This window comes from Gadus morhua, chromosome 2, assembly GCF_902167405.1.
Source record: "Gadus morhua chromosome 2, gadMor3.0, whole genome shotgun sequence".
In the NCBI taxonomy this organism is placed as follows: Eukaryota; Metazoa; Chordata; class Actinopteri; order Gadiformes; family Gadidae; genus Gadus; species Gadus morhua.
In genome coordinates this window covers 5,891,585-5,913,592 of record NC_044049.1, presented here as the reverse complement: position 1 = coordinate 5,913,592, position 22,008 = coordinate 5,891,585, and the positions used below count along the sequence as shown (strand labels likewise).

Sequence of the window (22,008 nt, the reverse complement as noted above, 5' to 3'; positions counted from 1 at the left end):
TGCTTCGCTGCGTCCCTATAAATACAATGGCTATGTAACATCCAAAGTATCTTGACCATGAGCTGCGGATACATTTCAATGTTTCGGTTTTCAACCAGGTCTTAGAATGTGGATTAACAGAAGATGGAACATTCCAATGGGACGGATAACTCAAACCAGATGGGAAGTAACCTGGAGAAGAAACACAGAAGATCCCTCCTTACAAGAAGGTTTTTGGCCCATTGGTTTGATAAGAAAACCATGATGGGTTAAGTTGGAGAGGTGACTTAATGGTTCTCCCATTGTCCTTGTCTTGTACATTACAGGACATGAATTAGTATGATTATAGTAGGGACCTCTTTTCATCTACCGGTATGTATGAACTAAATGTGCCATTAAGGACACCAATTAATAGTTGAGTAATGAAATTATGTATCTCTGATTCGGATGTGGAAAGTTATTGGGCAGAAGTTCCTTGATTAATCTATCGGCCAAATAATGTAATCAGACGTTGAATTCTACTCTGTCGTTTCGAGGCAAATCTTTGCTTGATTTGCTTTGTAAAAACTACAACTACCAGAAGACGTCAGGTTTAAGTCGCACTTCCTGTTCGACGGCGTGTTGTCCCGTAAAAACATGGCGCCTTCCACGAAGAAACACGGCGCTGGCAATGCTTGTATTATTCCTGGTGGATTTGCAGGTAATAACTTCATAAGATTCAGATTGCCCTCATCTTATAACTTGTAATAACTGAAATAACATTAAACATATGAAATGCCGTGATATTTCCGTGGCAGCGAGCATCATCCCTGCCAGCAGATACCTTATTTTTAAGGATTGGTTTTTAAAAACGATTCAAGAGATTATTCTTCATAGGCGGAATATAAAATTGTTACGGATGTCAATTTGTATTGTTTTCTTCAGTCCTGTCCTTAAAATTCAGCGCAGAGTCTGATACACAACACAAGTTATATGTGAAGGAGCACCGGGTGCGAGTAGAGGCCAAAACACACCGACCGCTGGACAAGACTCTGTTCGTCCTCAACGTTCCTCCGTACTGCTCACAGGTCTGTTTGTTACCGTCTAACAATGAAAAACATGCTGTGATGAGGGTTCAATAATTCAATCTAAAAAGTAGAGATGCTGTAATGTGGTTGGTTTAATGAGTTGGATCATCTTAATAAGTTGGTGTTCTGAATATGTATCAATTGCTTATTCTTTCTTATTTTGTCTCATAAACTTCAACCTTTTCCGTTATATTGTCTTCCGCCATATTATGTCTGTTGGTACGACGTTTTAGTAATACATCTATCTATGGAGCTCTGACCTAAGGTGTGTGTGTGTGTGTGTGTGTGTGTGTGTGTGTGTGTGTGTGTGTGTGTGTGTGTGTGTGTGTGTGTGTGTGTGTGTGTGTGTGTGTGTGTGTGTGTGTGTGTGTGTGTCAGGCCGTGGTGAGTCAGATCTTCTCTAGGTTTGGCGCCGTCGTGTCCGTCGAGCTCAGCGACCGACCCGGTACTGCATCGGTTCCTGAGATCAAGCTATCAAACATCTTCAAACCAGCAGAGAAACAGGTAGGTGCGTCTATCTGTAATTTGGATAGTATATTGTCAGTTGTATTCGTTTTCAGTTCACTCAATATTGTCTCTGGTTGTTTGCAGGGCTTTAAAGTGGCTTACATTGTTTTTCGAAAAGCAAAGAGCATCCAGTTGGCTAAATCTCACCCTCACAATTTCCCCCTGGTCATCAGCACAGAGAAGCAACCCGTCACAACCGGTTTGCAGAGTAAGTCAACGCTATATCCCACTTTACCTCATAACATGAAGCATCTTTTTATATATTTTGAGAAACAATTTAATATTTTATATACTTTTTCTGACATTTCTGAACTCTTGATCATCTGGATCAACTCTTTACATTACATTGTAGTTTTCCAATATTTAATACATCTTTATTTTAAAGAGACGGTACAGTGTTTGACATTGTACCTGCCAACAGCAGTTGATTAACTGCTTCTGCTTGGTTACGGCTACAACACTTTGGCAGAACTACACCGCAATATTGTAAAAAATGTGCATCATATTTGAATATAAGGCATTTACTCAACCCAATATATATATTGTTAATTGGTGCCATGCTATTCGATTTTATATTGGTTAAAATGCTCATTAATTTGGTTTTAGAGGGACAGTGTAAATTAATTATTTAGCTTTCTAGATGGCAATAGTCTAGTCTTTTTACACCACTTATGTATGAAATTATTATTTTTTAAAATTGAGCCTAAAAAGAAAAAGGTATTCCATCGTGTATAATATTATAAAAACATGAATTGGACACCAATGTTACATTTGCAAAAACAAAATGGGATGGCTTAACACCTTACACCACAGGTCTGCAGGTAGGGCTTCCGGCATTTTGTTCTAGGATGCCTACAGGTAGACAGCTGAAACTACCCCCAGACTACCCAGTACAAACTCACTGAGCTGTTGTTTCCAGAATGGGCCGAGCAGTACCGCAAGTCAATCATCCTGCCAGAGAAGCTCCAGGAGACCGTCGATGCGTTCATGACTGACTACGACTTGAGGAAGGAGGAGGTGAGGACTCTCCACCCTGTTGTCATATCATTGAGTTATTACATGAAATGATAGTGTACATAGGTTGAAGTTTCACTAGGGTAGTGTACATAGGATCGTAGAAGTAGGTTAAAAATAACTTATCCAGGTAATCTACATTCTTATTAATAATGAAAAGTTAAGTGTCAGACACCTCGTACTAGCAGAAAGAAGCTTCCTCATCCTGACAAATGTAAGAAAGGATGAGTCTGTAGGCCAAATCCAGAACAGTTTTCATCCCCTCCATATAGCGTCTTGTGGAAATACTAACAGGTGCACTGTTGTAACCAAGGCATGCTGCGCCACCATAATATTGTTGAGTGTTCAGCGGATATGCATTCAAACTGCAGGTACCATGGCTCCCGACTTTTGATGTGTGTGCAAATCCAAAACCCATCCTACGTCTCTGTGCCGTGATTGGGAACGCAGTCTCTCAGAACGCCCAACATCGGTCCAATCACTGACTTCCTTTCTCCAGAAAGAAAAGAAGCAGGAGGAGGAGGCAGAGGAACAGAAAGAGGATGAGGAGGGTTGGGTGAAGGTCACGAGAGGAAACAAGGGCACCAAGGCCCGCCCCCACAGTGAGGCAGCCAATCAGAAGTCTCTGCAGAAGGAGATCAGGAAGAAGAAGAGGAAGGAGCTGTTGAACTTCTACACTTGGCAGCACAGGAACACACAGAAAGAACGTGAGTCTTGTTGCCGGGCAGAATGCATTGTTGGAATAATGGTATTAGGATGTTATTTATTAGATATTGGTGGTTTGAGGTGTACATTTTAACTTCTCTTTCAGATATTGCTGATCTGAGGAAAAAGTTTGAGGAAGATAAACAGAGGATATCGCTGCTGAGGGCACAGAGGAAATTCAGACCCTACTAGTAGAGCAGGAGCTCGCGCCACACAGCTGGGCTCCGAGTAGTATTCTATGAGTTCATGAATGACTGGTGTGTGTGGAACAACGCAATGTTTTTGTATGTCGACTGAGTACCAAGTCGTGGAAAGAGATGAAATAAAATGAGCAGTGAATCAACATTGGTATAAGATCTTTAATTAGGGGTTTGTGTGGGTTCTGTGGAACCACCAGCAGGACTCCCCCTGCAACTCCTAGACTGTAGGTCACCTGGAACACTGGGGGACCAAACAGACACACTTTACCTGGCTTTCACAGGGAATACAGAAGTGACAGGAAATCTGTTTCTGGAAATCAGCAGCGTCTGTTCAACTTTGCGTGAACAACAGTTTGGTCTGAACAAATCACAAGCAGTTGTCCAGCGCTTTCATAAGTCCCCACTCAAAGTTAATTGAATGCAATGCATGACAGAGAATACTAAACACAAATTATTCCAATCAAACCTGTCATGCAAAGTGGCAACACTTCCTGCTTGAAAACCTAGTGTGCCAACAATTGAGTTGAGCAACAAACGACAGGGCGTTAGTGTTCAAACACAGCTGCTATCCCAGAAAGCAGCACAGACTCCGATATGTACTGCTCTATATATTCCATGTGTCATGCTTCTCAGATGGGTACAGGCTTTAATGGTCTTACTTTTGTTATGATGGGTACATAGGGTTCAGGGTCGACGTCACTGCGTCCCAACCGCAGTGGTCCCAGCGAGACCAGCTGGGCCAAGTCGGACCAGACCTCCCTCCTCCTCCTCCGTCTGGCCTCAGAGGCTAGGGGAACATAACCCGTTACCATTAGATGGACCAGTTCCATCTGGAACTTTCTGGTTAACCACTTATACGGTATTTCGGTAGTTTGAAATGATCAGGGTTAGTTGAGGTTGGTGTTCATTGTGTTTTAGATCAGTTTAAGGACAGAGTTGAGACAAGGGATGTTTAAGGTAAGGTGTTTTGCTGAGGTAAGGGATGGGTGCATGAGTAAAGGCTCATTGGTTTCTTTGTCTGAGGAAGAGTTAAGAGACTCACAGACGATGGTGCATGGCTGTGCACACTCAGCTGCCACTGTGCAAATTTCTACCCAGCAGTAGAAGTAAATCTGAGGGCAATACAGAGAACAGGAGGTATTGGTACATAGAAGATGAGTACTCACCGATACCATGTTTAAATGAGTCCTAAACTGCAGTATTATATTCAACTTCTAACCCAATACAAGACCAACATTCAAATCCAATATATACTAGATTATCTTTTACCCAGACAATGAGTTGTTTCTAATGCATCATGGGAAATGGCCTTCCTAGCTCTGCCCCAACGGTGGCAAAAGTTACTTTTTCCCCCCCGTTTTACATAACCAATCTGTTGCATGAACTTTTCGCTAATGTAGATTGGTGCTTGCATATTAACACCAGAGTTGGGCCTCGGGGGTAATCTTTGCAGTAAGCAGGTGGAGCAAATGTTAGGAGTTCTCCTGTACCTCCTCCTCGCTGGGCTTGCCAGTCTGGGGGTCCAGGAAGGCGAACGTCTTGACGTCGAACCTCCGGACCTGTGAGGGAGTGCCGGCTCCCTCCTGGGAGTCCACTGGGGTGGAGCTCCTCAGAGGGTCCAGAAGGTTTGGACACCTGGAGAGAGAGAGAGAGACCAGGAGTGGAGACAAGGAGTCAAGACCAGCAGGAGATAGACCAGGAGGTAAGAGAATCAAGACCAGGAGAGAAAGGCAAAAAGGGAGAGAGAACCGGAAAGATACCAGCATTTCCGATTTTCAATGCAATTTGATTGACACTAGTGTGAGCTCCTTCTGCCTGCAGCCATTTCCAGAGCCAATCAAATGCCAAATGTTTGAATTGTATACGCCCCAATCCTATTCCTTCATATTCTATTTTTATCATTCCTCGAGGGTATTCTCCTTTTTTCCATCTTGTATCCCAAACGTTTTCCCTTAAGGACGGAGGAAGTCCCGCCTCATTATGACTGACAGGGCGGCTGACCCGTCGTAGAGCAGCCTCCAGACGGAGGTTCGGGAGGTGGGGTAGGCAAAGCAGTCCCGGACCCGCAGCGACAGGCCTGGCTCAGGGGCCGGCTGCCGGATAGACACCTCCACATAGATGGGAGAGCGCAGCTGGAACGCCGCGGGAAGCTGGTCGGCGCTGATGAAGGAGGAGAAGGAGGAGTCTGGAGAGGGGACACCACACAAAGAGAAACACATGAACACAACTCAACGCGGCTGGACTACAGGGTCTTCAGACAGAGCGTACCTGTGGCGATCCTCATCTGGACTCCGATGGTTCCAATGGCGACCGTTGGTGTAGGGCGGACGATGATGCTCTCGGAACGCAAAGTGGCCGCAGGCTCAGCGGCAGGATACTCACATTTCACCTGCAGACTGGAGACAACACACCTGGGGCTCAACCACCTGCCTGGCACAGGTGGGCTGTCAACTATCGACGTCGGCATCACCATGGTTACCTAGCTAGTAAGGATGTGGCGTTATCGAGCGAAAGCACCATCACCATCGTTACCTCCAAGGTACTGGTGTGTTGTTTACCAGGTACAATCAGCATCACCATGGTTACCTCCCAGGTACTGGTGTGTTGTTTACCAGGTACATTCAGCATCACCATGGTTACCCACCTGAAAGGGGAACGGTCGGTCTGCTGTGACTCCACCGCCACCTCGTAGATCAGCAGGTCTCCCTTGGACTAAAACAAAACAAATAGTAGCGTGTTGTCATGGGGACATGTAAGGGTAACCAAAGGCAACATGAAAGGAGCCGACAGCGGGGGCGGGGGAGTGGCGCTCCTCACCCTCATCCCGGCGCCACATGCTGTCGTAGGGATCTTGAAGATGGCTACGTCTTCTGTCGCCACGGCGGGCAGGCAGTCTGGATGACCCCTGACCCACAGGGTGCGGGGGTCCAGCCGAGGCATCGTGTCCGTCGCCTCCACCGAGAACACAAAATGGCCGTCCACGGAACAGGCTGTGGCAGTTGATGGAGATGCAGGTTCAGATGGTCTACTCTTAAACTACAGACCTTTACAATCCCCCATGATGCACTGCTTTCCTCCAGTTACTTACTCTGGTCTTAACATTTATATAGGTGATAGGCTTAACCACATCAACCATATCCAATCCAACGTCTACAAATTAGGCTTCTGTTAAACTGTTTAGGTTCAACTTTAATTAGATACCTGAATGCAACCCAATTTGAAGGCTTCTGTTGCATCATGGGTACACAAGTCTCTAACCATTGAGTCTGTAGTAGCAAACATCCTCTTGGGAATTAAAGCAGCATCCCAGAAGCCCACAGGTTTCCATGGAAACTGCCAGGGGGCCACAGGGCATGCGTATAGCAGGGTCCAGGTCACAGCTCCCAGGTAACACTGGAAACGGAGACAAGATGCTCCAAACATTGATAGTTAAAAAGAAGTCCACACATTTTGAGTGCGGTCATGTGCATTTGAATCAAATAATTTGAAATAATGAAACGAAAATCGATTTTTTTAAAAGTGAGGTTAAGGTTACAATCAGAGACAGCGGGCTAAATTATAGAAACTTTAAAATTATTATGTAATATTTGCATTCAGATTCTTGCAAATTGCTGCTCGACTCACTCGTGGGTGTGGGCATGGGGGAGGCCGCGTGCCTCTTGGTCCGCGGGCAGCTGATGTTGACACCGATCCAGCGGTCGTCTCCCTCCAGCTGCACCGCGAGCGGGACGAGAAACGAGCTACCCTACACACACACACACACACACACACACACACACACACACACACACACACACACACACACACACACACACACACACACACACACACACACACACACACACACACACACACACACACACACACACACACACACACACACACACACACCTAGTAAACCAGCAAACCCTCGGTTAATCACGCGCACTCAAGATTAGTTAGGCACACACGTTACCTGGATCTGGACATAGCAGCTGTCGTACTGGCTGTAGAAGGACACGCGACCGTGTTTCTCTCTCCACTTTCGGACCCCGCAGGGCCCCTCTGCCTCGGGAACCGGGATTTTGGCCCCTGAACTGTCTGGAAGGAGGACAGGTTTATAATTATTTTGTTCCGACCTATGGCTTTATTCTGGTCAGTGTTTAATACATCCTAAAGCTCAACATTCTCATTAGGCCTACCATTTAATCCCTAGACTTAACAACGTCCTGTTTGTGAGTGAAACGGTTGTGTTTACCTTTCACCTGCAAGTTAGTCCGGACCAGAGGTCCAAATACAGCCCGGATCCTTCGGCGTAGGCAGGCGACCTTAGGGAGAGCTTCCCTGGTCGCCTGGTCGTGGAGGGATACACACCAGCCGCCCACAGTCAACAGTAGCACTGACATTTGTACTGAACAGCATTTCATTTTGTATATGTTTTAGTTTTAGAATTTATAAGATGATTTTCTATTTCTCCAGTTTTTACTTAAAGCAGTAGTCACGTGAGGATGTCAATTAGCGTTAATTGGTTGAAGGCTCATGCACCGGATACCATGTTTCCGTTGGTCAATTGAATGTTTTATTACATATTCTCTCCTTATTGAGGTTAAACCAGTCAAGAAATTAACTAAAGGTCATATTTTAATAAAATGAATGTGCGTGTGGGTTAACCTATCTTGAGGCATAGAGAAAATACAATGTTTGCATAATTGTGTGTGTTTCTCTCTCCCCAAGGGCGAGCCACGTCGGATATAACCTGGACAACATCGTAATTCCCAATGTCATTATGTTAATAAGATGACATATTGAGCAACCACAGAACAAACGAAATGACCAATATAAATGTTTCTCAGTGAAAATCCTATTTTTTTCCCGCATACATTAACACCAACTGAAAAAGAAAAAAAGCATGGACAGCAGAGCATTTAATTTGCAATGATAACGCAATACTTCAAAACAGCAATGGGTTAACTTCGTTTCGACCTACTTTCAGGACGTTACCGAACGCGTCACGAGACGGGGAAACAGCTGACGTGGTGACGTCAGGGTGTTGACGGTGTTTCGGTAACGAGAAGGAGCGCCGCAGTAAACAACATGTCGCTGAATCGAAACCACTCGCAAAACGGCGGAGTTCTAGTACACAACGGAGAGAGGTAGGTGGACGACAGGACGGTTTCCTGCTCAGCCGGGATAGCGGTTAACTTTTGACCAGCTTCCTGCCAGTCTTACATGTCGTATAAACCTGTGATATAAACTGCTGTGAGGTTAGCTTCATGCTACTGCTAGTTGTCATTGGGAGGCCATCCACGTCACAACATGGAACAAGAGAGTCCATGAGCGGATGTATAACATCACGTTACGTTTAGTGTGTGGATGGTGGTGGGGATGTTGTGGAAACAACAGTTAACTATAACATGATGTACATGTTGGGCAACGGGTTGGTGACATGTTGTCATCACACGCACACGCACACACAAAAAGCCACTCGTAATAGCTTCTTTTGTTGCCTTTAGTGACTATATAGGCTACATCAAATTAAACATGAAGTAAATCTCCGCCTCCCTGTCCTCTCCCTTTTCTTTGCCTCCTCTCCTCTCCTCCTTCTCCTCCTAATCAGTGTTCTGAGGGAGTGTAAGAATGTGGAGCTCTCCTTCAGTGATGTCAGCAGTAAGACTGATCTCCTCAAGGGGACCAAGAAGGGTTCTGTTTACCTCACACCATACAGGGTAAGCTAACTCTCATTAACTCACTACAGGGTATGCTAAAGGTAACTATCATGAACTCATTAAAGGCAATGCTTACTCTCTCATTAACTTCTTACAGTGTATGCTAGCTCTTACTCTCATTAACTCCCACAACTCACAACTTAGACTAACGCTAAAGGGCTGATTATGGGCCCACGTTCACGCAACACAATGACGCAGTCGTGAACCTTAATGGTTCTGCGTCGGGTTTTAGTAAGCGGACCAGTCACAGCCCTTGCTGCTGCGTGGGAAGGTTAAAATTTTTGACCCTTGCAGCGGAAACAAGGAGGGTCCGCAAGGACGTAAGGGGTCCTTAACCCCCTTGCGTTGCTTGAACGTGGGATCACCGTAATCAGCCCTTAACACTCTTAACTCACAATCTACAGCAGGGGTTCCCAAACTGACCCCCCAAAAATCAGAGATATCTGGAGGTTGTTGTCCCATGAAAACGTTTGCGTGCACACACAGTAATAAGCCTATTCATGGACACCACACTTTGATATTATAAAGGACACAACAGCCTGATAGCCATAATCCTAAAATGTTCTTGTTTATGATAGTGAAAGTAGGCCTATATAAGTAAAGTTAAACTCACCTTATGAGATGGTGGGAAACGGTCTACTAAGAAAGGTGATCTTCCCCGTTTAGTAGTCGCTGTATTGTTTCTTCTGCATGTACGTTTTTCATGTATGTCAGTGTCGAGAAATCGTATCCCAGTCATATTGTTCTGCGGCTGTTTACTTGTTAAAGTGTACCTGAAGAGCTTGGAGATGGGTGGTGAATGTCTTCCCAGTGTTAACAATCCTCCATAATTTAAACTTCCTCCATTCATTCGTCCAGCTCATTCGTGCAGTCCAACGTTTAGATCAGGGATGTCAAACAAATTTTCGTCCCGGGCCACATCAGCATTATAGTTGCTCTCAAAGGGCCGGTTGTAACTGTAAGACTATATAGAATTTGTAACTATTCCTTAACATATTGTTAAATGACTGTCTGCATTTGATTATTACTTATTCAAGTGTACAAATATTGTACATGCTATTACATAAATTAAAAAATGTATGTAAGCTTGGTAGCTCGGGGGATTTTTTGCAGCGACAATAAAGCTAGCTTTCACTGCTGCATCATTTTGGGCTGTAGCTTTTGTAGACGTATTCTGCTGTGATTGCAGTCTGCCTTTTAATTCTTGGACAATTTTATGTTTTTCACTGAGGCTAAATTTAGAATACTTGGCTCCGTGTTCATTGTATTCCTATTTCACTGACACTGCCTCGTAGCACAGAAAAATACCTGTTTTTCTCCTTGAAGCACAAAGAACCCTATGTATTCGCTTCCCCATCTTTCATTATATTGCCTTCCCTCTGTATACATTTCTCTCTAGGACATTTTGGGATTATTTGTAGATCTTTTCAACTCTCTCACTTGTAAGTAAACTCTTAAAGATAAACGCAGATTTGGAAACACTGCAATCAAGCGGCAGGATGCCATAATTTCACGGGTTGCATTGTGGGAGTAAGTATTAAAAAAAAAATGTATAAATGAGGTATTGGGCCGGATTCGGCCCGCAGGCCGACAAGTCTGGTTCAGATCCACCTCATGAATGTGTGAGTTTATAATTCAGCCACAAGACGCTTGTGCTTTCACCTTGTAATGCAATAATAAGCCTGTCCAGTTTGTCAAATATGCAAGATTACACGCAACAATTAGACTACCTAAGTGCACGTTGGTGAGATGTACCTTGTGTCGCAAATGATGCAAGCATTATATTATTTTTTATGTGAATACAACTTTTTTTTTTCTAGGTTTCAATTTATTTACTGATATATTTTTTCGTTCACGTCCTGGATATAATCTCAAAACCCCCACTTGAAGAAGTGGGTGTAAATACAGGGTATGTAAACACAACCCCCTGTCTTCCCTCCAGCTGGTGTTTGTGTCCAGCAACAAGGACTGCCTGGGCTCCTGCATGTTCCCCTACTACCTGATGAAGGGCTGCAGCATAGAGCAGCCCGTCTTCGCTGCCAACTTCATCAAGGGGACCGTGTCGGCTGAACCCGGCGGTGAGTCCTCTCCCCGCCTCCTCAATCCTCCCCGCCTCCTCAATCCTCCTCAATCCTCCTCACTCCTTGCTCCTCCTCCCTTCTCTTTATTCAATTGATATACTCTATATTCATTAAGCAGACGCTTTTTTCAAATATGTGTCATTAAGGAGCTGGGAGGGTTAAGGCATCCAATATTCTTACACATAATATTTTTATTAATGAACATATTATTATTCTTTTTTATTCAGAATGTGTATTATTCAATTTAACGGGACGTGTGTGTGTGTGTGTGTGTGTGTGTGTGTGTGTGTGTGTGTGTGTGTGTGTGTGTGTGTGTGTGTGTGTGTGTGTGTGTGTGTGTGTGTGTGTGTGTGTGTGTGTGTGTGTGTGTGTGTGTGATGAACCAGGTGGCTGGGAGGGCAGGGCCAGCTTCAAGATGTCTTTCACCAGCGGGGGAGCCATCGAGCTGGGCCAGCACCTCTTCAAACTGGCCACTAACGGTGGGTACCTCCACATATACCTGGTCCTAGGGCTCCTCATAGACCTAGACCTGTCCTAGAGTTAGTCCTGGTGCTCATAGACCTGTCCTAGAGTTAGTCCTGGTGCTCATAGACCTGTCCTAGAGTTAGTCCTGGTGCTCATAGACCTGTCCTAGAGTTAGTTCTGGTGCTCATAGACCTGGTCTAAAGTTAGTCCTGGTCCTCATAGACCTGGTCTAGAGTTAGTCCTGGTCCTCATAGACCCAGACCTGTTCCTAGGCTGACCTCCAACACCTCTTCTTCACTACTTCAATACTGATGACCAGTTCTTCTTAACATAATTAGTGTAATGTCTGGGGTCAGGGAGCAATGAGTTTTGATCCTAGAGGACGCTTCAGTGATGTAATGAGTCGATGATGATCAAATCCTAATGACGAAGTAGTCAATGGATTCTTTTATCAATGAAGACATGGTGTCTTCAACCACGGTGTTACTGTTTACTTTTTAGCCACTCAGTGATTTACATTGAATACAGATCAGAGCAGATAGGGGTTGTACTGTACAGAGAAATGTCATTAAGGAGCAGGTAGGGGTTAGACATTACAGTAACCGGTCATTCAGGAGCAGCTAGGGGTTAGACAGTACAGAGACAGGTCATTAAGGAGCAGGTAGGGGTTAGACAGTACAGAGACAGGTCCTTAAGGAGCAGGTAGGGGTTAGACAGTCCAGAGACAGGTCATTCAGGAGCAGGTTGGGGTTAGACAGGTCATTAACAAGCAGGTAGGGGTTAGACAGTACAGAGACAGGTCATTCAGGAGCAGGTAGGGGTTAGACGGTACAGAGACGGGTCATTAACAAGCAGGTAGGGGTTAGACAGTACAGAGACGGGTCATTAACAAGCAGGTAGGGGTTAGACAGTACAGAGAGAGGTCATTCAGGAGCAGGTAGGGGTTAGACAGTACAGAGACGGGTCATTCAGGAGCAGGTAGGGGTTGGACAGTACAGAGACGGGTCATTCAGGAGCAGGTAGGGGTTAGACGGTACAGAGACGGGTCATTAACAAGCAGGTAGGCGTTAGACAGTACAGAGACAGGTCATTCAGGAGCAGGTAGGGGTTAGACAGTACAGAGACGGGTCATTCAGGAGCAGGTAGGGGTTGGACAGTACAGAGACGGGTCATTCAGGAGCAGGTAGGGGTTGGACAGTACAGAGACAGGCCTCCAGGTCGTGTTAGGGGTCCTCTTGCTCTAGGATGCCTACAGGCTAGGCTGCCCTGGGTGGTACCCAGAACCTTTGGGCTAACTGCTACACTAATCTAACACCCTGCCGTTCTGTGTGTTTCAGCGTCTCGCCCTCCCGCGGCACAACCCGGCGGGCCGTCGTTTGGCTACCCATCCCCCGGGGGGGTGAACGGCTTCACCCCCGCTCCTCCAGGCTACTACCCCCAAGCGCCGCAGCACAACGGGTTCTACCAACCTCCCCCCCCTCAACAGAATGGATTCTACCAACCTCCACCGCCACAGCCCAACGGGTTCTACCAGGCTCCGCCCCCTCAGCCCAACGGGTTCTACCAGGCCCCGCCCCCTCAGCCCAACGGGTTCTACCAGGCTCCGCCCCATGGGAACATGGGCTACCCCTTCCCCACCACCGCTGCCGGTACACTGCCCCTCATTGGTTATTGTCATGACTGGATGTGACGGAATCCAAACTCATGTCAAATCAAATCATACTAAGAGTAGAAAGTAACTACTAAAGTAATGCAATGGTAATAATGATTTATTTAGTACTAGTGTGAGTAATAATAGTACCTATGGCGCATACTACTACTAATCATAAGTAGTAACAGCAGTTAACGATACTACCTGCATTACTGCTAATCCTAGTATTACTAGTAGGTTAAGGTTTTAACTGGTCAACTACTAATCATAAGTTGTACTTGTACTTAATGGTACTGCCTGCATCAATTCTAATCAGAGTAGTGTTTATAGTTAATGGTACGACCAATATTCTTACTAGTAGTTAATAGTGGTGCAACGGTTCACGGGTTTCCCGTGATCCGTACGGATCAACCATCACGGTTCGGGACGCAAGTGATCCGCGGATCGGCTGATTAAAAAAAAAAAAAAGTTGTGCGTTGACGTGATCAGCGCGTGTTTAGAGGACAATTCCGGTATTAACAACCTCATCAAGTATCGTAGCGAAATACAGTTTCTGTTTGGTTGTAGTCTTTCGCTCGGTTCGCCGTATCAACAGTAGGGTTAGAACCGAGCGAAAAGACTACAACCAACCTCCCTTGCAATGAGCAATGAGTCTCCCAACCAAAATCAATGGATTAACAAAATGCCAAATAAAACACCACAGAAACTGTATTTCGCTACCAAACTAAAAAAAAGAAGATAAGGATGTCTGCATTGCCTGGGGAGAGTGTAGACTCTAAACTCTCCCCAGGCAATGCAGACATCCTGAATTGTAAATCCAGGGTTAGGGATTATTTACTATACTATACATGTTAAAAAGAAGAAGGAATAATGCCTCAGATTGCAATTTTTTTTAATATTGACCATGCTTAAAGGAAGCAGGATTATTACTTAATTTTTCACTTTATTTTGTTTTTACACAGTTGAAGATTTTATTTAAAGTCACATTTGTCTTGTTATCTTTATTGTTGTTGTTGATCCGAAAATGATCCGACCCGTGACTCAAAAACCGTGACCAGATCCGAACCGTGAGCTTTGTGATCCGTTGCACCCCTAGTAGTTAATGGTTCTGCCTGTGTTATTAACAATCATGTAACTAGTGCTATTGTTAATGGTACAACGGCCTTACCACCATGGACACGCCCAATCTCGTCTGATCTTGGAAGCTAAGCATGATCGGGCCTGGTTAGTACCTGGATGGGAGACCGCCTGGGAATACCAGGTGCTGTAAGTGGTGTCGGGTGGTGGCCTATAGGTGGCACTCTTCCCTCTGGCCCCTTCACGCTGCCCCAGTGCAGAGACGGGGACACTGTGCTGTGGAAGGTGCCGTCCTTCGGACAAGACGTAAAACCGAGGTCCTGACTCACTGAGGTCATAAAAGTTCCCAGGGCACTGATCGCAAAGAGTAGGGGTTTCCCCGGTGTCCTGGCCCAACCAGGCTCATTCAATCCGGCCCCCTAATCATCCTCCTGTATAATTGGCTGACTCATTATTTCCCTCACTCTCCACCTCAAGCTGGTGTGTGGTGAGCGTTCTGGCGCAGATTGGCTGCCGGGCATCACCCAAGTGGGTGCTACACACTGGTGGTGGTTAGTGAGGTTCCCCCTTCCCTCTAAAAGCGTCTGAGTGTCTAGAAAAGCGCTGTATAAATTCAATCCATTATTATTATTACTACCTGTGTGTTCCAGGTGTGTACCCCTCTGCTCCCGCCTACATGGCCCCTCCCCCCGCCTACCCTGGACCCCCCCAGAACTGGAGCGCCCCCTCACCCACACCGGGTTAGTACCCTGTCTGTCTGTCTGTCTGTCTGTCTGTCTGTCTGTCTGTCTGTCTGTCTGTCTGTCTGTCTGTCTGTCTGTCTGTCTGTCTGACTCTGACTCTGACTCTGACACTCCCTTCATTTTAGGTAATCCCAAAGCAATGGAGGCTGCTGGGCGGGCTTACTACAACCCCACTGACCCCCACCAGGTCTACATGCCCATGGTACGCAGTCCTCTCTCTCTTTATCTAACTATCTCTCTATCTCTATATTATTATTACGACTACAACAAGTACACTGTTACAAATATACCTCCCTCTAACACTTTTTTCTATTTAATCAGTTGGACTGAATTATTCGATGTCTCGTGGCAGTAGCTTATTCATTATTGTGTGTTTATGTACTGGTTGAGAGTACAGGGTATTGGTTCAGAATACTAGATACCGATTTAAGAGTACTAGACACTGATTTTGGTTTGTGTTCTTTCAGGAGCAGCCTCCTCCCTACGCACCTTACCCCGGAGCACCAGAGAAGAAGAATAACTAACCAATCGCAGTCTGCTGTTTTCCTGCACTTTTCTCTCCCATGGAACCTCTACAGTGACCTCCTTCTGTAGTGCAGACCTGCTGTGGTGCGACCAATCCAAGACATGGCGGACTTTAGTGATATTCCGGAATCAAAAATAATGGACTGACTTTTATCCTTCCACTTTGGTATCGGAATTCATTCCAAATCTTTTCCGTATTTGTCTATTAAGGTTTGAAGTTGAGTGGGACATTTTCCAAGTGTTCTTAAGCTTTCGATGAAAATGTTCAGTTGTTTTGCCGAGAGCTTCTTTATCCGCAAGTTTGTAGTGATGCGGACATTATGAAGAATGTATTTTTAAACAAAATGCTAACACCTTTCATAGCAGATACTCCCAAGCTTATTAACACAAACTACCACAACCAGCATTGTAAATGATATTATACAATCATGCCCCGGGCGTGCGTGTGTGTGTGTGTTTGTGCGAGTGTGTGTCTGTCTGTGTGTGCCCTCTATTGTATTCATGAATGCATAGCCTGGCTGAAACCAGAACTGTCCACTCTGTAATTACACTCGGTCATGACCCCACTCAGGGGTACTATGTATCTCTCGTGTTCCACCTGTGAGAAGATGTCTGAAAGTGGTTAGCTTATTCCCCTTAAAAGCCCGCTCTAGGTAACTAATGGAGCCGGTCACTGAGGCTCTGGGAACTCCATTTTGGATCTTGGCTTGCTTGAATGAATCAAATGCCCTATAGCTCGTTTGTAATTCTAACTCCTTAACTGGATATGTTTAAAAGTTACAATAAAAGTATAGTAGTTTCCACTGGTGTTGGTTTAATGTAATAGGCGTAACGGCTTGAACGAATACAATCTTTAACGAACACAATATAAGAAAAAACAGTCACTTAATACTAACTAGATATTTATTAAGTAAATGGCTATTATATTCTCACGAATATCTACACTCCATATTTTCACAGAAAATCACACACTACAAAGTATTCCATAACACCATTTCATAATTATAATAAATAACATTTTTCAATACAAAGTATTCACCAGTAACTGCTTTGATTTTGATAAACATAGAAGCCAGTAATATACGGTACACTAAACATCTTCACACCTGGCTATGGCTCACATCCTAGTTTTTCAGTTTAGTTTTTGTGCAGAACTCATTTGTGCTTTTTTCAAACAAGTGGTGCAATGTAACATGACAGGATGGATACAAAAGCCTAAAACGTGTGTTAACTTGATACAAACAACTAGAACGGTATAGAGTGGGTTTCAGAGTGTTTCCAGGCCGACCATATCTTGTTATCGGGCCGAGCAGGATGTTCTGTGAACTCTATACTCTGCCCTCAGACCTGCAGTACCTAAAGGGCTGACCTCACCCCTATAGCCTGAAATATTTAGTTCCCAACATCTGACCTGTTGCACCGGGTTAAGTCCAGTCGGTAACCCGACCTTTAGCTCTGCGCTCTCCAGGACGGCTGCTCAGCCAGCAGACTTAATTTATGTTTGCCTATTGATTGATTTTCAGGGTCTGAACCACGAAGAGAACAACTAAAATCTACCGCCCTACCAAACCTGCACCCTTTAACATATCCTTTTATAATTGAAGAAAAACGATTAAAAAATATATTATAAGAAGATTCCGAAGCTAATTTCATCTGGGGGGGAGGGGGGGGGGTGCACTGACTGTACTGGTGTTTATGTGTGAGTGGTGCAGCAAAGATGTTTTAAACTCTCCCACCAGGGGGCGGTGTCTATCACCGGGCCATCGTGGAGAACATCTGCCTACTAGCTCCAGAACCTTAATATTCCCTCTACCCATCCAGCATTCAGGCCCAGACGACTGTCGGTTGTGTGGGGGAGGCGTCAGGTACAGGAAGAAGGAAAAGGAAGGGAGGTTCTGAGGTGGATGAAGAACCTACGGCTCCTCTTGCAGGAACCACACCTCGTTGCGCCGGCCGTACGGTTTGATGGGCACGTCGTAGCTGCAGCAGAAGTACTGCTTGCGCTGGTACGGGGCGGTCTCCCCCAGCGTGCGCGTCAGTCGGAGCGCCTCGGCCCGGTACTCCGTCTCCCCGGCGAAGCCTCCGAACTGACTGGAAACAGGAAGCACAGGTTAGGCGGTCGTGGGGGTCACTCGGGTCAAGAAGTGCATCCTTGGTGGCTGTAGCTGTAAATCTTGGGAGTCAGTTTGGCCTGAAAGGATCATTGCTCGGGGGAGAAAACCACGTCAAAGGTCCAACTTTCCCGCAGGAACAGAGTTGATGTCGCCGACCGAGTATGAAGTTTCGGAGAACATCTGAACAGCAGGGCGGTTCCGCCTGTAGGAAAAAAGAGAAGGGACTTGGGGGAGAACCAAGTCCTGGAGGAAGACTCACAGGGCGTAGACGGTCATGCCCGGCCGCTCCTCGATCCGGATGGCGCTGTCGCTGGGCGCCGGCGGGCTGCGCTGGTACGCCATGGGGATCCGGATCCCCACCACCAGGCGGCGAGACATGACGCCGTCGTCCCGCGGGAACACGGTGATGGTGATAGGCGCCGCCGTTCCCATCGCCTCGGCTTCAGGGGGATACAAACACAACAGCTCCGTGTTCCTTTCTGCTTCTGTGTTGTCGTTTTTCTTTACGACTAATTCTACGTCGAACACCAGGGTTCGGCTGCTTCCGGAGGTTTCTCGTAGTTTGAAGGCGATTTTGTTTTTCTCCTGGGTGGCATTTCTGATAAAACGTGTGCTCTACAGGTCAGATGCAAATGCATCTAGATCAATTCCACATACATAGTTCACTAGTCGGTACAACTGTTAATAGTATACAGTCGTGTGAGTATATATACATACATATATACTGTATATATATATGCACACATATAAACATACATGTATATCAATATATATATATATTGATATACATGTGTATATATATATATATTCATAAAAAATTTATATATATATGTATTAGAGTAGCTTACCCTGGTCGTTGGTGCCACCGATGTACATGAGGAGCTTCCTCACCAGCTCTGCTGTGACCTGGTCGAACGAGCGGCCCTCAGACGAAATGGCCGCGTACTTTCCGGCGTCGTAGCGCCGTATCTCGTAGCTAACGCCATCCTAACGGAGAAACAGGCAGGGAGTCACTGCTGGGCTCACCAGTGTAGCCTCAATGCTATGCTAACTGCTAGGCTGATTTTTGTGTAAATTGTAAAAAATTGATTTAAAGAGGATGCATCAATCTAAACCCAGACTTGTAGTCCTTTAAGCACATGCATAAACATACATTATCTTCATCTGCTGTCCTTCTACCCCCCACATGCAGGAGAGAGAGAGAGGTAGAGTTCTTCATGAATCACCTCTGACTCATCCATGTTCTCTTCCTGCAGCCATGCAAGTCCTACTCAAAAAACACTGTGTGTGTGTGTGTGTGTGTGTGTGTGTGTGTGTGTGTGTGTGTGTGTGTGTGTGTGTGTGTGTGTGTGTGTGTGTGTGTGTGTGTGTGTGTGTGAGGTTCGCGAAGGTATTTATATGGCAAGGACTGCATGTTTGTGCGGGTATTTATATGACGAGGGACAGCGTTTGTGTGTGCGCAAATTTATATGTCAAGGGGGATTGGTGTGTGTGTTTGTCCTGTGAGGGGGCTGATAAAACATATTTATGTAGATTTATATTTATGCATTTTCTTTTGCTCAGAGCGCTGCCAAGTTTACTGAAGATTATTATGGTCTGGATATGCACGCTGTTGCATAACAACACAAACACACCACATTTACAAACAAACACACAGACACAAAAACACACACATACAACGTACACACACACACACACACACCGTCGTGCACATATTTGCAGGAGACTGGCGACGTACACGACCCTGACTCCACCCACTATACTAACTATTGCTCCCCATCTACTCTGGTTGTTATGGCTACTAAAGTACATTATTATGACAGACTGGGATCATAAGAAGTAGAAATTGAAGGATAAAGGTTCCTTGTGCATGAACAGATCATGATATTGGGTTAAACTCTGTTGTTAATATTTAAGAGCTTTTATTACATATTTAAAAGGTATTGTAGGTACGATTTAAGAGCTATTATTAGAGTGTAATTTGTTCAAAACGCCACAGCCCTCCATCTGGTGTTCCTGAGTGAAAAGTATTGTGAGAATATCTGTTTTGGTTGACTGTGCATCTGTCTTTTTATGAGGACATTTATATTTTAAGATTGTTCCTGGCTCATTTCTCAACAGTCAGGGAATCTATTCTCTTATCATCTTTCCTGTAAATTACAGTTTGCAGGTTTCTCAATGGATGACAAATGTAAGGTATGAAGGAGTTTGTTACTGTTCAAAATCGTTTTCTCCCCTGCACTCTCTGCACTCTCTTCACCACTGTTGAACCTTACCTACAGCAGCTTCAGCTGAGTTAAGATACAATGGATGAAAGTGTCTGCTAGAATGATTAAAGAGCCAAGTAGTCTGAGCTCCGGTTGTCCAGGGCAGCTGTTTCTGGCTGTCCTCCCAGGGAGGGTATCTCTAGCGGTGCTGTGGAGCCCCTCGACTTAATACCATGTAATCACTGCCAGGTAGGGAACCCCAACTTATGCATCTTCTGAAGCACGTAATTATCCCCGTCACTGTCCCTGGGTGGCTGGCACCCTAATCAACACCTTCCTCCTCAGCCTCGTCATCCTCGCACTGTACTTTATCATCCCCACAGTTCCAACTGCGGGTTGCACTCAGCAAACAGCTGGTGAGGCGCCCGTGGTGATCAACCACTCAGACACATCCTTTGTCTTCGACGTGCGTGTGCGTGCTTGTGTGTTTGGTTGTCTGTGTGGTTGTGTCCCCCTGTATTGGGTGTCTGCTTTAATTAAGAGTGCTGGGTGTCAGGGTGGCTGAAGAGATCAGGTGGTTCTGATTTACACAGACACACAGACACACACACACACACACACACACACACACACACACACACACACACACAGACACACACACACACACACACACACACACACACACACACACACACACACACACTGAATGATTGACTCCACTTGGCCTGAGACCCAGCAACAAATTAATAGTTAATTGAATTAATCAATCTGTGTGTGTGTGTGTGTGTGTGTGTGTGTGTGTGTGTGTGTGTGTGTGTGTGTGTGTGTGTGTGTGTGTGTGTGTGTGTGTGTGTGTGTGTGTGTGTGTGTGTCCTGACAGCCAGGGGATCAGCCAGTAGTAATGTCAGAAGACATTAGTTATTGATGACATTGAATCACTTATGCGATGACAACCCTACCTACAGTACACACGCACACGCAGACACATACAAATGGGCGCCGAAACGTCGACTCTAAATGCCAATTGCTCGTCACCGGAACGTTCTCATTGCGCTTGCATGAATATTAACTCGGCACGTAAAGAGCGAGGTTGGCGCGAGCCATACGGAGATACGCGGCGATGCCCTTGCCATTAGTGACGTCATCTGCCTTTACGTTTCACCCGCGGGCAGGGGATAGGGACACAAACACTGATTAATACGCGCAGACTGACCTACACAAAGGTGCAAGTTAAGAAAATACACATTTGAGCCATCGCGTGTATAATTTACGTGTTGCATCTTGGGGTGGTTTGACCTGTATAGCGCGCGCTGTCACAGAAGCACGCGCCGCGACCAATTAATGTCGGCCTGTCAATCAAATCAATGATGGGGGTGCAGGACTCCGAGCCGCAAGGTCACGCGCACGAGTGCGAAGTGTGCCTGAACTCTGACCCCAGAGACGACCCGGTCCTTACCTTGGTCTCGCTGCTCAGCAGTTTATACTCCGTCTCCTCTGTGGTGCCGAACAGCGAGTTCTTGATCATCCCGAACATCTCGTCTACTCCCGGGTCTCTCTGCTCCGTGTCAGGTCCTCCTTCTCCTCCAGCTCCTCCTTATTCCCTTTTTCAATCGTTCTTTACAGACTAAAATTACTTCGGAAAACAAAGAGTAGCCTACAATAAGTTTCCTTGTTGCTTAAATACTTTAAAGCTTTCCTGCTCCCCCCTCAGTCTTCTTATGTTTTGGTCTTTTGACTCTGAACGGAGATGCTCTGAACACGACTCCTCTCTGCTCTGCTGAACCGGAGACCAGGAAGCAGACTCCTCCCCCTCCTCCTCCTCCCCCTTATTCTCCTCCCTTAGTCCTCTTCATCCTCCCATCCTCTTCCTTCTCCCCCTCCTCCCACTTATCCTCTTCCTCCTCCTCCTCCCTTCGACATGTCACTCGTCTAGTTCCTGTTTCCGACTCAGTTAACCGCTGTCACCTC

The 22,008-nt window shown here is 45.7% G+C and overlaps 4 protein-coding genes and 1 pseudogene across 4 annotated transcripts; 3 read left to right on the top strand and 2 right to left on the bottom strand.

Moving 5' to 3' along the window:
- The first annotated feature begins 463 nt into the window (after positions 1-463).
- rrp7a (ribosomal RNA processing 7 homolog A) lies at positions 464-3,615 on the top strand. The gene is made up of 7 exons (XM_030378761.1): positions 464-679; positions 904-1,046; positions 1,425-1,550; positions 1,638-1,761; positions 2,473-2,570; positions 3,067-3,274; positions 3,379-3,615. The coding sequence occupies exons 1-7, from the start codon at positions 616-618 to the stop codon at positions 3,462-3,464; spliced, it is 849 nt and encodes a 282-aa protein (XP_030234621.1). The 5' UTR covers positions 464-615; the 3' UTR covers positions 3,465-3,615.
- Positions 3,612-8,075, bottom strand: LOC115559683 (zona pellucida sperm-binding protein 4). The gene is made up of 12 exons (XM_030378723.1): positions 7,710-8,075; positions 7,428-7,552; positions 7,097-7,217; positions 6,731-6,865; positions 6,290-6,462; positions 6,117-6,184; positions 5,741-5,868; positions 5,474-5,657; positions 4,963-5,107; positions 4,515-4,584; positions 4,132-4,259; positions 3,612-3,713 (listed from the first exon to the last, which is right to left on the bottom strand). Exons 1-12 carry the CDS (start codon positions 7,876-7,878, stop codon positions 3,702-3,704), a joined length of 1,458 nt encoding a protein of 485 aa, XP_030234583.1. The 5' UTR covers positions 7,879-8,075; the 3' UTR covers positions 3,612-3,701.
- Positions 8,076-8,450: 375 nt separating this feature from the next.
- wbp2nl (WBP2 N-terminal like) lies at positions 8,451-16,520 on the top strand. The gene is made up of 8 exons (XM_030378749.1): positions 8,451-8,604; positions 9,069-9,177; positions 11,120-11,255; positions 11,645-11,737; positions 13,061-13,372; positions 15,102-15,191; positions 15,320-15,396; positions 15,662-16,520. The coding sequence occupies exons 1-8, from the start codon at positions 8,546-8,548 to the stop codon at positions 15,716-15,718; spliced, it is 933 nt and encodes a 310-aa protein (XP_030234609.1). The 5' UTR covers positions 8,451-8,545; the 3' UTR covers positions 15,719-16,520.
- On the top strand, positions 14,529-14,647 carry LOC115539511 (uncharacterized; annotated as a pseudogene).
- On the bottom strand, positions 16,305-21,860 carry LOC115559717 (heme-binding protein 1). Its single transcript, XM_030378773.1, has 4 exons — positions 21,497-21,860; positions 18,682-18,820; positions 18,093-18,273; positions 16,305-17,810 (listed from the first exon to the last, which is right to left on the bottom strand). Exons 1-4 carry the CDS (start codon positions 21,572-21,574, stop codon positions 17,633-17,635), a joined length of 576 nt encoding a protein of 191 aa, XP_030234633.1. The 5' UTR covers positions 21,575-21,860; the 3' UTR covers positions 16,305-17,632.
- Positions 21,861-22,008: the final 148 nt, after the last annotated feature.